General features: G+C 39.7%; 1 protein-coding gene across 1 annotated transcript in view; it reads left to right on the top strand.

Annotated features, from left to right (window-relative positions):
* Positions 1-17599, top strand: part of STK39 (serine/threonine kinase 39) — a 263934-nt gene extending 246335 nt beyond the window's left edge. Inside the window, exons 17-18 of the mRNA XM_090280486.1 lie at positions 2408-2472; positions 17319-17599. Of these exons, the coding sequence (XP_090136612.1) occupies positions 2408-2472; positions 17319-17393 (140 nt within the window). The 3' untranslated portion in view covers positions 17394-17599. The remainder of the gene's footprint in view (positions 1-2407; positions 2473-17318) is intronic.
* The last annotated feature ends 222 nt before the right edge of the window (positions 17600-17821 follow it).

The following is a 17821-nucleotide window of genomic DNA, read 5'->3' as shown; positions in this document are numbered from 1 at the left end:
TGTGTAAGTTTGCTTGTGTGGACAAAAGAAAGAGGAGACAAAGATGAGTGGGAGAGGACTGTTACGGCCAATGAAACTTTAAAGATCACTCAGAATGGAAGTGTTAAGATGGCAACAGAGGAAGATTAAATGATGCTTGTAGCTATGGCTTATAAAGAGAAATAGGCCATCCTGAGTACAGTAGTCCCTCCTCACCTGTGGCTTTCTGTGGTTTCAGTTACCCACGGCCAACCCCAGTCTGAAAATATTAAATGGAAGATTCCGAAAATAAACAGAGCATGAGTTTTCAATTGCACACTCCATTCTGAGTGGTATAAAGTTTAACACCGTCCAGCTCTGTCCTGACCCTGATTGGGATTCTCCCTTTTTCCAGTGTATCCACCCTGTATACGCTCCCCACCTGCTGGTCACTTAGTAGCCCCTATTGTTATCATATCAACTGTGGCAGTATCACAGTGGTTTTGCTCAGGGAACCCTTAATTTGCTTAATAATGGCCCCCAAAAGCAAGAGTAGTGATGCTGGCAATTCAGAAATGCAAAACGGAAGTTGTAAAGGGCTTCCTTTAAGTGAAAAGGTGTGTATGTATAGGGAAAAACATAGAATATATGTAGTGTTCTGTACTGTTCACAGTTTGAAATATCCACTAGGCATCTTAGGACATATCCCCTGTACATAAGGGGGGATTGCTGTACATAATTTTCATTTTTTCCCCTTTGCAGCTGATGCATTAAATGAAATAAATTAATTTACATAAAATCTATATATCTAGGTTTTCAGTTACCCTTATGGAAAAATAAAATTTGCAGATTTCTTTCTATATACTTATAAACTTTCTACCTGAAACCCTTTTCTCAAAATATTTATACATTTATTACTTAAATGTTTTTATTTTTAAATATTCCAATAATTTTTCAGATACCTAATTACTAAAGCAGCAGATAATTTGATAATGAAAGACGAGACCTTCCTTAGTCCCTAATTTTTTTATAGTAACTTCTCCTTCCCCAGCCAATAGTCCTTACTTGATTTTCAGTACTGTATACTTTAGATTTGGGTATGGAAAGAAGAAGGTACTAAGTTTCCGTCACTACTTTTGGATAGTCGTCGTCGGCAGCCGTCTGTCTCGAGAGACGATGGTGTAGCTTCCTAAGAGTCTATCTGCACCACCGAGAATGGCTGTGCAGTCCGACTCGGGAGTGACACGGTATCTGTCTCCTCCCGTGTTGAATCGACATCTTGCGATGACGCTGGAGTGTCCTCTCCAGTGAAGCTGAAGCTACAGAGCCTGGGCAGGGTGATATGGAGGGTCTGCTGTTGCCCATGCAGCAGACCCCCCCTCTCTTCGCAGCTGAAGGGTCCAAGGGAAAGACGGAGTCAATACAGCTTGGGTTCAGGTGCGCCGCAGGAGTTGCCGGTGTTGACTACAACGTCAAACCGCCTTAGGGACTCCGGCTCCGGATTTTCTGTCGGGGTTTACTCCCCTAGCCTTCCCCTAAAGAGGTATGCCGCAAGGCAGCGGAGGTTTTTTGGAGTCAGAGTTTTCCTTCTCTGATGTGCCCTGACTGGAAGATCGAACCAGCGACACTTAGCTCGCAGGCCGACGCTCAATCCACTGAGCTAAACCAGCCAGGGCATACTTTTGGATAATACTGTTCATAATCTGTACAGTAAGCCAGAGGAGTAAGCAGGAAGAGTGACGACTCTACTAGAGTAGCAAATACATCATGAGCCCCTGGAGAACGGGACGGCTCTGATGAATCTGGCTAGTAGTGAACACGTATCTTCACTATTGAGCTCCAAACTGACAGCCTTCAGTGCTTGATTCTGCTCAGCCAACTTGGGAATTGTTCAAGGTGGCACTTCACTGGTTTGACAGATCACTGTCTTCTGAAAACATTAAAACATATGCCCAAGTCATAAAGATTATCCATTGTACTTTGTGGCTTTGCTAAAAATGGGCACAGAGATTTGAGTGAATTTATAGGACAGAAGTTCAAATGTGCTGCCTATTACTTCCGAGGAAACGGTGCCTTGCAGGACCTCTCCTCTGTTTTGTGCTGCCCTCTCCTGGCGAACACATCTCTTAGTAACGAGGGCTGAGAAAAACCGAGTGGTGGAAACACTGCTATCATTTCTACTTTCCATTACAAAGTAATTTCTCATTTTATTTTCTGAAAGTGAGGTCAGTGTACGGTTAATTCAGATTAACTGTATTTTAATTCAGATGTGTTGAAGATATAAGTCAGTGTGAGAGTAATTTGGTCATTTAAATGGGTTTCATAATATCTGTAAAAAGTGATTTTGCAGCTAATTCCATCATTAGTCAAATTTTCCGAATCATTGATGTGAAAACCCATTGTTATTGGAAACAGTCTGGACACTTTTCTCCATGTTTGTATTTTACAGTGGCTGCTAATTTACAGAAGATTGTAGATGATCCCAAAGCTTTAAAAACCTTGACATTTAAGTTGGTAAGTGGAAAGTTATAGAAATAAGGTAAATATTTTGCCAAGTGGAATAATAGCATTTCATACCCTGCTCTATAATTTTGTTGCTGTAGTTGTTTTCATTTGGGATCCAGTTTCGCATTCGTCATCTGCCTGTTTAACATTTGGGAACATTTACTGATCATTACCAGAAACGTTCTCTTCCATCAGCATAGCATGTTCTTTTACCATTGCATCTGCAATCTTGAACACTATTCCATTTTGCTTCCAGTTTGTATGGCAACTTGACCATACAAAACAAAATTAACCTGAATTCCAAGCAACACTCTTGGTTTTTTTTTTTTGTTTGTTTTGTTTTTTAGGACTAAAATATTTATTATTTGGATGATGTATTTCATAGCTTTTAGTAATTTGTTTTGAAAGAGTGCTTTTTGTTTCTGTCACAGTTGACATACAATGTTACATTAGTTTCAGGTGTACAACATAGTGATAACACAACAATACATGTTGTACACAGCAAGGTATTGGCTATGTAGACCTTAAATTGTTTCAGCATTCTGACAGGACCTTGATACAATTAATTTATAATTTTTAAAATGAGTCACTTAATGTACTGTTTGCTAAAACTTTTATTAAAGCATTCATGGACCGAAAGCTAAGTGGTTCTACCTTTTAAAAATTGAGGCTGATTTTTGGAGAAATGGTTTAGGTAATTGGAAGCGATGGTAGAAGAGCTCACTGAAGGCTAGTGGACAAAGACAGCATTTTAACTCCACATTTCAGGTCACAGTAACAGCTTCTCATAGAGGGGAGATATCCCAGCAGTATTTCTGCACAGGTAGATTTTTAATTTAATAGCTGGGATGGCCACAGAGATACAGAATACTGAGCATTCTGGGGTCATTGTGAAATCAAGAGATGGTGATCATGACCGGAAATGGAGAAAGGTCCTAATAGTCAAAAGTGACTATTTCTTGAAAGTTTTAACAAACATCACATTATGTAACTTGTTTTTAAACTGCAAATTAATCTTAACAAGGGCCAGTCAGAATGCTGCAAGTAATTTAAGGTCTGGATAACCAACACTTTGCTGTGTACAACATACATTGATGATATGTCTTTTGATTTCTTGTGAAAATTTAATGGAAAAGGTATGTGGCCAAAATTGCTGAATGATTTTTAGTTTCAGTAAATGTTAACGTGGTACTAATTAACTTTCTGGGTCTTGCTTCTCACCTAATTTCAGGTAGGTAGGCTGTGATAAAAGAAAAACACAAAGATTTGCAGATAATTTATATGAAGACATTTGTTTTGATAATTAAAATCTTTAGACTTGGAGTAATAAACTGATCGAAAGTTTCACCTTCTTGCTTAGGACTGTTCTGTCACCTCTTAGGTTTCTAACTCACCTAGATCTTTGTAAACATGTTTAATTTTATGAAAATATACTTATGAGAAAATGACACCCTGTGCCCCCATGTGAAACAATATTGTTTCTTTATTCATTTTTATACCATTAGAAAGAAGTTATAACATACAACCTCAAGGACACCTGCCTAATTTTGAACATGTAAACAGGGAGATGAGAGACTAAAATTTGCACGCTGGTTATTCCTACTGTGTCTAAACTTGCTTACCTGTAACTCAGGATGAGCAACCCTGACCATTTCCTACCACTAAAGGTTTTATAAAAATGGCGGCTATACTGTCTGTGAACAGAAGAGTAATGTGGAACTCCCCCTCATCTCCTACTCTAACCAGTTTTCTACTTCCTGGATTCTCTCTCTCTCTTGAGTCTGTCCTCGTCTCTTCATCCCCATTTCCAGCCCCGTAGTGGGATCCTCTTACCTTCCAAAACTGACCTTCCTTCCTACAGTGTGCCAGCCTCCAGCTCCGCTCACCACACTGTGGCTACAGCCAGAGTAACTACAATTCCCAAATGCACCAGACACTTGAGTGGCTCTCTGCTGCCCTCTTCCAAAACTCAGAGCCTGAACGTGGCTAAGGAAGCCCTCCCTAATCAGGCCTCCCTGTACGTCTCCTGCTTTACCTTTCTTATTTCGCTTCATCCTCCTCCGCCCCATTCGTTCATTCTCTCTTTCCCTGTCTCCCCTTGTTCCCTCCACTTTTCATCCGTTGGTACTTTGCATGTACTTTTTCCTCTCAGTAAAATATCCTTCTTTCCCAACTTCTTCAGGCCTCTCTTTCACCAAAGCCTAGACATGTTCCAATTTTCTGCCTAATATTCACTTTCTCTGAGAAGCTTTCTCTGATTTCCAGTCCTGGGTTAGGTGCTTCTATATTCCTCCCCCACAAGGATTATATTATATTGAAATTGTATAGAATCTTACTTGTATCTCCAGTAAGTCTAGAGACTCCAAGTGGGCAGAGATTTCTATCTTGGATTTCCCAGTGCCTAGCACAGTGTCCTGATAGTAATAAAAATATATCAGAATAATACAAATCTCATTTAGAAAAACTTCAGCCTAATTTTCATAGGGCACTAGCCATCTTAGTTAAACCAGATATTTAAATATCAAATTGGTTATTTTGTTGAAGAATAAAAGATCAAAGTATTTCATAAGCATTTTTCCTCATAAGTCACTGCTACTTGTAGCCCTTTTATCTCGCAGTGGTTTATCATTTTAATCTCACAGCTTTTTTGGGTTTTCTGAGGGAGAACGTTAGGGGCCTGACATTTGTCTAATGAACCATAGTATCTTGATACTGTGGTCTATATTTTGCTAGCCAGTGGTTTCACTCAGGGCATGATAGGGACACTTTAAAAAATGACTAGTACCTGGGTCCTCCACCAAATATCCTAAATACAATTGCTCTTGGTGCAGCCTGGGATTTGGGAATTTTGAAAACACCCCTGGTTCTTCCAGTGTTGACCTGAGAAGCATTCCATGTGTAGGCTCCTTCTGCAGCCTCTGTCCTCTCCCTGCTCCCACCGCTATTAGAGGTACTTGGCTCAAGTTTGAAATGGTGTCTGTTCTTATCTTGTCCATCTGTTTATATAAGAAAAACCATGCCACAAGGTGAAAGGATAATGGTACATAAAGAAGTGCCTTTCCTTTTTTCTCTGCCCAATATTTAGCTTTAAAGATAATGAGATTCATTTGACAGATGAGTGAGGTATGATTTCCATTGTTGACATGGCCAGGGACAGACAGATCAGAAAACTTTTGAAATCACTTCTAACAAAGTGGTTCAGGTGTCGAGGGCATTTCTGCTCAAGTACAATATGCTTCGGGTTTGACCTATCCTGTTTTGTTGTTGTAAGTCTTAAGACAAGGCTTCATAAATGTTTTTAACTCGTTTTTAACTTGTTACCTTGCCATTTTATAAAGCAAATGAGTCTTGCTGCTTCCATGTAGAATTTTTGAAATTATGTTAGTGAAAATCTGAAGGTATTTAATTTGCCCTTGAAGGTAGAATACAAATAGTAATTACATGTAATTAACATCCAATTGATGCACATTTACATGAGCATTATAGATTTTAGTTACTGAAGGTGAATAACATGAGTTGCAGAGAACAGCTTCATAAGCATTTGGTAATTAACAAGGAAAGGGCTTTCACCTTTGACATAGTTGGAGGTGCGCGTGAGTAAGGTGACATTTTCCCAAGAACATAAAGCTGTCAGTTCGGGAAGGTCCTTGTAGCAGCTCTCCACCTCTTGCTGCAGGTCTCAGACAGTGGTTCTCCACATGTGGTCCTGAGACTGTCCGTGTCAGCTTCACCTAGAAACCTGACACGAATGTCTACTCTGGGGCCCATCTCAGGCCTGAAGAATCAGAATCTCTGGGGGGGATGAGGCATAGGAATCTGTGTTCTAACAGGCTCTCCAGGGGATTCTGGTGCAGGCTCAAGTTTGAGAACCATTGCTTTAAAGGACCCTTGGAAGTTCACTAGGGTAGAACAGTGGTGCTCAAAACATCCCTGTGCCCAAGCCTCATCCCCAGACCAATCACAGCCTCAGGGGTGGACACGGGCATTGGTGTCTTTTCAAATGCTCCAGGTGGGTCCAAAGTGCACCTAGGTTTGGGGTGAAGGGAATCCCTGTGGTTGACATTGGAAGATTCAGTTCCTCCACAGGCAGCAGGCCGAGGGGTGAGAGTTTCAGGAGTACAGACACTTGAGTGAAAGCGTGCATCATCGTACTGTCATGTATCATTGTGCTGTCATGCATGCATCATTTTCCTGTCATGCCAAGTTCCTGAAAACGCATACATTTCCCTTTGAAGCGGAGCCTCACAAGGTGTGGGTCTTAGAATTCTGAGGTTCCTTTGAGACCCTTTTTAGGGGATACCTGGTGTGAAAACTCTTCATAACATTACTAAGCTGTTGCTTTTTCCATTGTATTAATATTGGTAGAAAAGCCACAGTGGATAAGACTTCAATGTTGGCGTGAATCAAGGCAGGAACATCTGACTGTACCCACAGCTGTCATGTTCTTCAAAGCCAGGCATGCCCTCACTCAGTCACTGGAAAAAATAAAAAGTATAAATACAAAAAAGCCAGTTTCATTTAAGAATTTTCCTAATAAGGCAAGAAACATTATAGATGTTATTAAACCTCTACCTGAGGACACATATTTTTCTAATAATCTGTTTGGCAATGAAATGGGAAGCGCTGCCTTAGTGTACTGAAGTCCACTGATTGTGTCCAGGAGCAGCACCTGTGAGACTGAGTTTCAGGCTGACCTGTCCAGTAGGGCCCCCCCCCCCCCAGTGGAATACCACTTGTACTTGGAAGTATAGCTAACAAACTATGGCTATTTAGACAAGGGATGTGACAGATGTTTTTTTCCAAAATGAATTGAATAATCCTGGCAACTCAAGGAAAACAACTGACAGTATTTATTGTCAATAATAAATTTTAGCTTTTGAGCAAAAATAGGAGTTTGGAACATTTGTATCTGCCACTTTGTATTTGACAGTACCCCAGCCTCCAGTACTTAGACTTTTCTGAGGAGATGGGTGATATTAATAAATATGCTTTCTTGACATGTTGATATTGTATAATGGAATACATCAACATTGGAAAATCTGCATAACTTAGGTGGAAAAATCACTCATGAGTGAAAGATCCATTCATACTTCCATGCAAGATAGCAGAGTAGATAAACCCTGTGCTTGCCTTCCCCCATGAGTATATCAATATTGTAGAACAACCATCACTGAGAACCACATGAAGACTAGCTGAACAGAAGTTCTCTAAGGATATAAAGAAGCAGCCACGACGAGACTGGTAGGAGGGCTGAATACACAAAACCACACCCACAGTGTGGCGATTAAGACTCAGGAGGGAGATCTTGGCTGCACAGATCCCCCCGGAGGAGGAAGGGTGCCAGCCCTGAAAACCAGTGCCGGGAAGAGGATTCCTCCTAACATCTGGCTGTGTAAACAGTGAAGATTGCATCTGAGTGAGCCAGAGGGCTTCTGGAGTCCCAGGAGTTCCTCTTGAAGAGCCTGTGCATGGATTTGCTCTCTCAAAAACTCACTTAATCTGGGCTCCAGGGATATTGGGAAGGAAATGAGTTGACTAGCCTTAGAGTGAGGGCTGGGGTGGCAGTGACCAGCGCAGCTCTATAAGGGGTTAGAAGCACTGGCAGGTCGTGGTCCTTAGTTGAGTTTTTTCCCCACCCTGCTGGCAGGCATGCACCAAACCTGAGCTCTCCATTAACCTGGCAAACACCATCCCCCTCTGCACTGGTGAGTCCCTAAGACCCCACCCCACACAACCCAACTTGTGTGTCAGGTTCAACCAAGTCTTCCAGTGGCTTTTCTACATAAGCAGCCTGCCTTGGCTCACACTATGGACTTCCCCAAATACCTCAGAAGTATACAAACTTCAAACAAGTGGTGACTAGTCTCAGTGGGCCTGTACCTTTTCTAATACTAGGCAGACCCAACCAAGCTTGGCAAAATTAGCACCTGGTCTCAATTTGCATGTAACGTCCATCAGATGATCCCAAGCCTGGCATAAGGAGTGGCCAGTGTTGGCTTAGAATGTAGTTTCAACTGAGCAGTCACAAGCCTGGCACAAATGACAGCTGGCTTCAGTCCACATTGTGGTGCCCATCAAAGGGTCCCAAGTTCAGCACTGGTAGCAGCCAGCCTTGGTTCACAGCATAGCCTCTCCCAAGTGCCTCTAAGTCACAGGCAGCAACCAACTGCAAATCACTTTGTAGCTCCCACCAGGTGGCCCAAACTGGGCACAAATGGAGGCTGACCTTGGCCTGTACCAGAGCACCTCCCAAGAGGCCCCAGAACTGGCAAACTGGATGGCTGACTTCAGATGACACCAGGGCACCACCCAAACAGCTCCACAAACAAATCCAAAGGGTGGAGCCAGCTGGCACATGAGTCCCTGCACAACAGCTTGTCCACTGTAGTCATGCCCAGCCCTCACAGCCAGTCATCCTGAGGGTCAGTACCACCCACTGATGTGCCAACAGCAATCCAGGCTCAACTACAACAGGTGGGTGGGCACACAAGGGACACTCCTGGAGCACTCAGCTTAGGAAGCCACCCACGGAGACTACAGCACAGGACCCCTATTACATAAGGCCACTCTGCCAAAACCAGGAGATATAGCAGATCTACCTAATACATAGAAACAAATACAGGGTGTCAGCCAAAATGAGGTGACAAATATCCAGAAAAAGAATGAAATGAAATGAAGACAAGCAATCTATCAAATACAGAATTCAAAACACTGGTTTTTAAGGATTCTCTGTGAACTTGGGGAAAGAACAGATTAACTCAGTGAGACTTTCAACAGAGATAGAAACCATAAAAAAGAACCAGTCAGAAATGAGAATACAATAACAAGTGAAGAATACATTGGAGGTTAGCTAAAATTAGTGATCTGGAAGACAAGGCAGCAGAAAACACCTAATTGGCACAGCAAAAAGAAGAAAGAACTTTTAAAAATTAGAATAGTTTAAGGGACCCCGGGACAACATCAGGTGTAACAACATTTGCATTGTAGTTGTACCAGAATAAGAAAGAGGACAAGGGATTGAAAACTGTCTGTAGAAATGGTGACTGGAAACTTCCATAACTTGGCAAAAGAAATAGACATACACGTCCAGCAAGTACAGAGGGTCCAAAACATAATGAACCCAAAGAGGACCACACCAAGACACATCATAATTAAAATGCCAAAGGTTAAACAGAGGGAATCTTAATAGTAGCAAAAGTTATTACAAGAGAGCTCCCATAAGATTATCAGCTGATTTTTTTAACAGAAACTTAACAAGCCAGAGGTATTGACACAAAATAGTCAAAGTGATGAAAAGTAAGGACCTACAACCAAGATTACTCTACCCAGCAGGCTGTCATTTAGAATAGAAGGAGAGAGAAGCTGCTTCCCAGACAAGATAAGGCTAAAGGGGTTCATCATCACTAAAACAATATTAAAGGGACTTCTTTAAGTAGAAAAGATTTAAAACATAGGAATAAAAAACATGGAAGAGAAAAAATTCTCACTGACAAAGGCAAACACTTAATAAAAGCAGTGAAACAAACAACTATGAACCTAGTAATGGTTAAAAGGCAAAAGTGGGATGATCATCTGTAATTACAGCAGCAATTACGGCATAAATGCAAACACATGCAAAAGAAGTAAATAATGACAAAAACGTTGATGTGGGGGTAAGTAAAATTTATAGTGATTTTTATGATGTGTGCCTATATAAGTGTTTGCTTAAATAGACTGCTCTAAACATAGTTTGGTATCTAGGAACCACATGGTAACCCAAATCAAGAATCTACAAGAGATATATAAGAAATAAAGAGAAGGAATTCAAATAACACTAAAGAAAGTAATCAGTGAACAAGAGAATAAGAAAGGAATAGAGAACTTCAAAAATAATGAGAAAACAAAGTAGCAATAACTACATGCCTATCAATAAATACTTTAAATGTGAATGAACTAAATGCTCCAATCAGAAGACACAAGGGTGGCTGAATGGGTTAAAAAAACAAGACCTGTAAATATTCTGCTTACAAGAAACCCACACAGGTCAAAAGATACACAGACTCTAAGTAAAGGGATGGAAAAGATATTCCATGCAAATAAAAAATATAAAAATTGCTGAGGTAGCAATACTTAGACAAAGTAAACTTTAAAACAAAGGCTGAAATAAGAGAGAAGGAAGGACATTTCATAATGATAAAGTATCAGCCCAACAGGAGGGTATAACTCATAAACATCTGTGCACCCAACATAGGAAACCTAAATATATAAAGCAAATATTGATGGACATAAAGGGAGATCAACAGTCATAGTAGGTAACTTTAACACCCCATTGACATCAGTGGATACATCATCCAGACTTAACTGACATTTTTAGAACATTTTACCCTAAAGCAGCAGAATATATGTTCTTTTCAAGTACATATGTAACATTTTCCAGGATAAACCACATGTTAGGCCACAAAAAAAGTCTCAATAAATTTTCAGAATTACAATTCTATCATGATTATTCCCTATCACAATGGTATGAAACTAGAAATCAGTTACTATTAGGAAATTGTAAAACACACAAACACATGGAGGCTAAATAACATGCTATTAAACAATGACGGAGTTAACAGTGACTATAAGGAAGAAATTGAAAGCTATCTTGAGACAAATGAAAATGAAAACACAATGACCTAAAATATATGGGACATATAGCCAAAGCAATTCTCACTGGGAAACTTATAACAACACAAGCCTACCTCAAGAAACAAGAAAAATCTCAAACAATCCAACTTTTAACCTAAAGGAACTAGAAAAAGAGGAACAAAGCCTAAAGTGGGTAGAAGGGAGGAAATAATAAAGATCAGAGCAGAAATAAAAGACACAGAATCTAAAAACAATAGAAAAGATCAAGGAAATGAAAACTTCATTCTTGGAAAGATAAGCAAAATCAATAAACTTTTATATAGCCAGATTCATCAAGACAAAAAAGAGAGGACAAATAAAATCAGAAATGAAAGAGAAGTGATATTAGATTCAGAGAATCCTAAAGAATCCACCAAAAAACTATTAGAACTAATAAATGAATCCAGTCAAGTAGCAGTATACAAAATAAGTATCCAGAAATTAGTTGTATTTTTATACATCAATGACAGACTATCAGAAAGAGATATTAAGAAAACAATATCACTTAAAATTGTGTCAAAAACAATGCCTAGGAATAAACTTAAGTGAGGTAAAAGACGTACTCAAAAAACTGTAAAACATTGAAGAATGAAATTGAATAAGATACAATAAATGGAGAGATATACTATGCTCATGGATAGGAAGAACTGACATCATCAAAATGTCCATACTGCCCAAAGAAATCTACAGATTTGGTGCAAGCCATATTGAGGCTGAGCTGCCTCCAATGCCTCAGCTCGTTTGGAAACTTCTCTGTCTAGCAGAGGTTTCAGGACCATGGTGGAACAAATTTATCCAGGATATTTTGTCTGAGGGGAATGGGAGGTGGCTGTTCCCTCTAGTGGAGAAAGTGCAAGACCTCCATTCCTCATGCTTTTTATTGAGAAAGGTATGCATGGAAGGTACAAAGTCAAAATCCATAAATCATCTAGCTTTTAGGTACCTGGATTATAGTTGGCAGTTACAGATTACAGATATCAATATAGAGGGCACAGTGACCAACCAGTCTGTGTCAGGATCTATTAAACATCTTGATGCCACACTGGCATTAGATGCAAGGTTTCACACATTTCTCTGCTACAGATAGTTTATAGCTAACTAAGAGATAAGAAAAGCAGAGCAAGCTCTAAAAGCATGATAGCTTTTAAAATCCAATTCCCATGGGAACCCTCTGAGTGGCCTTCGGTCCTGTCTGCCGCAAAGCCTTTCGGTTTTCCACAGAGACTTAGAGGCTTCCTGGGGGGCTCCTGGCTCACTGCTTGGGCTACAATTCCCCAGTTCCCGAAATCACAAGGAGCAGTCCCCCACACCATGTCAAAATACCAATAATATGTTTACACAACTAGAACAAATAATATTAAAACTTCTGTAGAACCACAAAGTTTCCCAAATAGCCAAAGCAATTGTATATATAAAAAAAAAGTTGGAAGTATCATGCTATCTAATACCGAACTATACTTCAAGGCTATAGTAATGAAAACAGCATAAAAAGACACATAGATCAATGGAGCAGAACAGAGAGCCCAGAAATAAACCCATGCCTATGTGGTCAATTAATCTATGGCAAAGGAGGCAAGGATACACAAATATACAATAGGGAAATGACAGGTTCTTCCATATGGTGTTAAAAAGTGGTGGCGACATGGCAGAGCCTTCCGAGGCTGGTGATGCCCCTCCTGACGATGGGCCTCCTGGGGAGCTGGGTCCAGATGGCCCTGATGGTCCAGAGGAGAAGGGCCGGGATCGTGACCGGGAACGACGTCGGAGCCACCGCAGTGAGCGGGATCGGCGCCGGGACCGAGACCGGGATCGCGAGCACAAGCGGGGGGAGCGGGGCGGTGAACGAGGCAGGGATGAGGCGCGAGGTGCGGGTGGGGGTGGCCAGGACAACGGGTTGGAGGGTCTGGGCAATGACAGCCGAGACATGTACATGGAGTCTGAGGGAGGCGACGGGTATCTTGCTCCAGAGAACGGGTATTTGATGGAGGCTGCACCAGAGTGAAGAGGCCTCTCACCTGTGTGGACGTGTTCCTACCCACCCCGTTGCTGTCAGCCTCTTCCCCCCAATCTTGGTCAACACCTAGGTCTGCCAGCCAAGCGTAGAAGTTTCCTTATTTGTTCTGGTTCCTTGGATTTAAAAATAAAATTAATTTCCTGTTAAAAAAAAAAAAAAGATGTCAAAAGAATGACAGTACATCACTTTCTTACACCATATACAATAATCAAAATGGGTTAAAGATTAAATGTAAGACTAGAAACCATAAAACTCCTAGAAGGAACCATAGGCAGTAAACTCTTTGACATTGTTCTTAGTAATTTTTTTTGGATATATCCCCTCAGGCGAGGGAAACAGAAAAAAATAAACATATGGGATTACATCAGTCTAAAGTTTTTGCACACCAAAGGAAACCATCAACAAAATATAAAGATAACCTACTGAATGGGAGAAAATATTCACCAATTATTTATTCAGTAAGACATTAAAATCCAAAAAGTATAAGGAATGCATACAATTTAACACAAAGAAAACAAAGAATCTGCTTTAAAAATAGGCAGAGGATCTGAATAGACATTTCTCAAAGAGGACATAGGATGGCCAGTAGACATCACTAATCATCAAGAAATGCAAACTAAAACAATACTGAGATACCACCTCACATCTGTCAGAATGGCAAGAAACAAATGTTGGGAAAGTGGAGAGAAGGGAGCCTTGGTGCACTCTTGGTGGAACTGCATATTGATGCCACCCCTTTGGAAAATAGTATGGAGGTTCCTCAAAAAACTAAACTAGAACAACCATATGACCCAACAATCCTACGTCTGGGTATTTATCCCAGGAAGTCCTAATCACTAAAAGATATATGATATGTATCCCAATGTTCATTGCAGCATTATTTATAATAACAAAGATACAGAAGCAACATAAGTGTTCATCATTAAAGGAATGGATAAAGAAGTAGTACATATAGACAATGGAATATTACACAGCCATAAAAGAAAGAAAGAAAGAAAGAAAGAAATCTTACCATTTGTAACAACATGAATGGACCTAAAAGGTACTATGCTAAGTGTAATAAGTCAGAGAAAGACAAATACCATATACTTTCACTTATACAATATGTGTAATCTAAAATTCAAAAACCAACAAAACAGAAACAAGTCACAGATACAGAGAACAAATTGAAGGTTGCCAGATAGCAGGGGGAGTCATTGAAAAAGATGAAGGGATTAAGTACAAATTGCCAGTTATAAAAAAAGTCACAGGGAAGTGAATATAGTCACTATATTTTTATTACTATGTATGTTGTCAGGTAGGTACTAGACTCTTTAGAGTGATCACTTTGTAAGTTATATAAATGTCTAATCACTATGGTGTACATCAGAAACTAATACAATATTGTATGTCAACCGTAATGGAAAAATTAAAAATAAATTTAAAGATCCATTCAAAGTGCAGAGTCAACCAATGGATTTCAATACAGCAGAAAAGTTCAGTGCTTGGTTTCAGATTCCACATTACAACTAAACTCTAAGAAACTACCAGTTCACCAGTTTTGGTATAATAAGAGACAATATCCACAAATGTCTAGAAAGGCTATTAAAATATTCATCCCTTCTTGAACTACATATTTATGTAAGGCTGGGTTATCTGTATATACTATTCAAGGAAAATAACATAAAGCAATAGATTGAATGCAGAAGGACCTATGAGAATCCAGCCATCTTCCATTAAGCAAGACATTGAAAAGATTTGCAAAATGTAAACCAATACCAGTCTTCTCAAATACTGTATTTCCTTTTCTTTGTATAAACTGTAGTTATTTTTCATGAAGAATTTTATTTATAGCATGTAATGGGTTTATTTTATGTTTGAGGGATTAGTAAATGATATTTCAGAAATTTCTCAGTTTTAATTTCTAAGGTGGTATAATAAATATAACCTACATAAACATGTTTTGTTTTTAAGTATATTTTAAGAATACTTTAACATTAATAAATTTTTTAAGTAAATAAAAATTTTCTCTTCTAATTTCTAAGTGAAGTTAGTACAATAAATATAACTGACTTTATAAGCTTTTGAAGTCCTCAAGAATTTAAGACAATAAAGGGATCCTGAGACCAAAAAGTTTGGAAAATGCTGCTTTGAGGGTCTCTGCTTGCTGTTCTCTAGATTTCAGCACCCTTTGCTTGTTGCCCCCACTAGTGTTTTGCAGGCCACAGTGAGAACGACAAGGACTCAGCTTTGGTTAGAAAGAATGAGCAAGGCAGAGGTGAGGGAAGTGCTGGGGGCCCTGAGGCAGAGCCACACAACGGGGCCTGTCCCTCTTGGCTGGGAAACGGAACTTCCCAGTCTAGCTGCAGGAGGTGCTGCAGACGCGGGTGGAGTGTGGAACCCCTGAAGACTCCCTGTGTGATGTGCCCACAGTAACCACGGGTTTGATCACCCACTCTCATTGGAAATTCTCACTTCCATTACTCTTCACAAAAAGGATTTAACATGTTTCTTTTATTTCTATTCGGTTTAACTATTATGGGATATTTTGTTTTACTTTCTAATCATTTTGACGTCCTGCTAATCACAGTACCAGATTCCTGGCGTAGCTTTCAAATGCAGTGATGTGCTTCACACTTGCTGGTCTGACCTTTTGGTACTTTGTCCTCAGGTGTTTGTCACTTGTGCATTAATGACACAAATTGTCTCTGCCCCCATTTAGTGGGTTGCGTGAATGACATTGTTCACAGTAGCTAAACAGGATGGAAGGCAAGGTTAAAGGAGATTGATAAAGAAACAGTGAAAGTAGAATGAGAAAATTGGTAGGGAGGTGACTGTTACAGTATCAGTATGAAAAACACCCACCAGGAAATCTCAGCTGAAAAGCCTTCTGTACCTATAGTCCTTTGTTAAAAGTGGTAAGGAAAGGAATGTTTCTGATCTGCCCTTAGCAATGCAAACAATGAAAATTGCACTTCACTGAGTATCTTATCTGTCAAGTAAAACTAGAGAAATCATTGGATAAGTACAAAGTAAATTTTTTTAAATGCTAACTAATGTTCCCCTTAGGCTACATATTTTCTTACATAAGCATATACTCAATGTTATTTTAAAGGTAATTATTTTAAAATATTCAAATTATATGTCCTAATTAGCTGCTTATTTTAAAGGAAAATGCTGGGTTGACAAAGGGCTGAGTTTATGTATTGATTTGTGGAGTAGCGCTAAAGTAAGCGGGCTCATTGTGATGTTTGGAAAGGGCCACTCATGTCACACACACACCCCTCAGGAAACTTATTATTTTGACAATAATTTAACAAGAATTAGGCCAAGAAAAGGTTTGTATTGTCCTTTGGAAATTAGTTGCCCATTTCCAGTCATTTATGAGATGTTTTCTCTCTACTTGTAGTACTTACATAATGTCCAATTCTGGTTTCTGTACTAGGGTTATCTAGTACTGTGTGTGTGTGTGTGAGAGAGAGAGAGAGAGAGAGAGGAGGGTGAGAAGGAAAATAGAAATAACTTATGAATTAGGACCAGTGTGAGGTTTGATGGGCAATGGCTTATTTCCACGTCCTTTTGATTTTGAAGAAAAATAATAACGTATTTAAGCCAATTATTACAGATAAAATTCTGTTTTGGAAAAAAATAACTATTATTCTTTGGTACCTTTTCCTGAAAAATTACTCACTGGTATTTAAATAACAGTTACCGATGAAGAACCATTCCACTACTTGGTGACTGCTATTTTTTCCTGGTCAGTCTTACAGGGGAGATGGTTTTGGTAAAAAACAAATTACCCCCTGAATGACTTGCTGGATCTTTTCTGCTCATTTTCATAATCTTTTAAAAAGTATTATTGAGGAGCTCTAATTGAAAGTATATTTAAAAATCACCGAGTTTTGTAAACTTATGTGTTGTTTCTTGACAGTCATATGGTTCTTGGGAGTCTCAAAGCTGAGTGCCTGGGCACAGTGGTGTTTGAACGGGTAGCAAATCCCTTCCCCTGTTTTCTGTATGTCATTTGCATGATGACCAGATTTCTTATAGCATTGGCACCCAGTAGTCATTTATGAGTTTGATTCTCCTGGAAGAAGGGGAAACACGTGGCCCCATGTTAAATATGCCATTACATGAAGAAGTCTGTAAAGACAGCAATGACAAACCAGCACTCAAGGTTTTTGGGTTTTGTTTTGTTTTCCCCCATTTTCAGGCTTCTGGCTGCGATGGATCCGAGATTCCTGATGAAGTGAAGCTGATTGGGTTTGCTCAGTTGAGTGTCAGCTGATAAATGTCCCCTGATGGGCCCTGATCTGTCATGCCTCCCCTCCCCACACTCCCCCTCAACCTTTCCTTCCCCACATCCTCCCACCCCCTCACTCCCAGTGCCCAGCAAAACCAGAAGATTGTGAAGAGGCCGGCTTCGATGAAATGGGATAAAAGAAAGAATTTTTTTAAACTTAACACTCCGAATTCTGCTTTATTCTCTAGCAATCCACAGTATAAGAACAAGCAAATGCCACAGCTGCACGACTGTTGCTAATTTTTCCAAAAGCTATTTAATATTCTCAGCAAATAATTTGGATATCCCTTAAGTGAAAAGAATCTGAAATACACTCAGGTGGTCCTATTTATTGGCAACAAAAAGCAGTTTTTTTCTATCAGAAGCTATTTCTTCTTTCATTGTTGTTCTTTCTGTTATACTTTAACTGTATA

The sequence above is a fragment of the Furipterus horrens genome, unplaced genomic scaffold, assembly GCF_987537825.1.
Source record: "Furipterus horrens unplaced genomic scaffold, mFurHor1.1.pri manual_scaffold_1, whole genome shotgun sequence".
NCBI lineage: Eukaryota > Metazoa > Chordata > Mammalia > Chiroptera > Furipteridae > Furipterus > Furipterus horrens.
The sequence above is the reverse complement of the archived record's forward strand: the minus strand, read 5'-3'. Positions and strand labels throughout refer to the sequence as shown.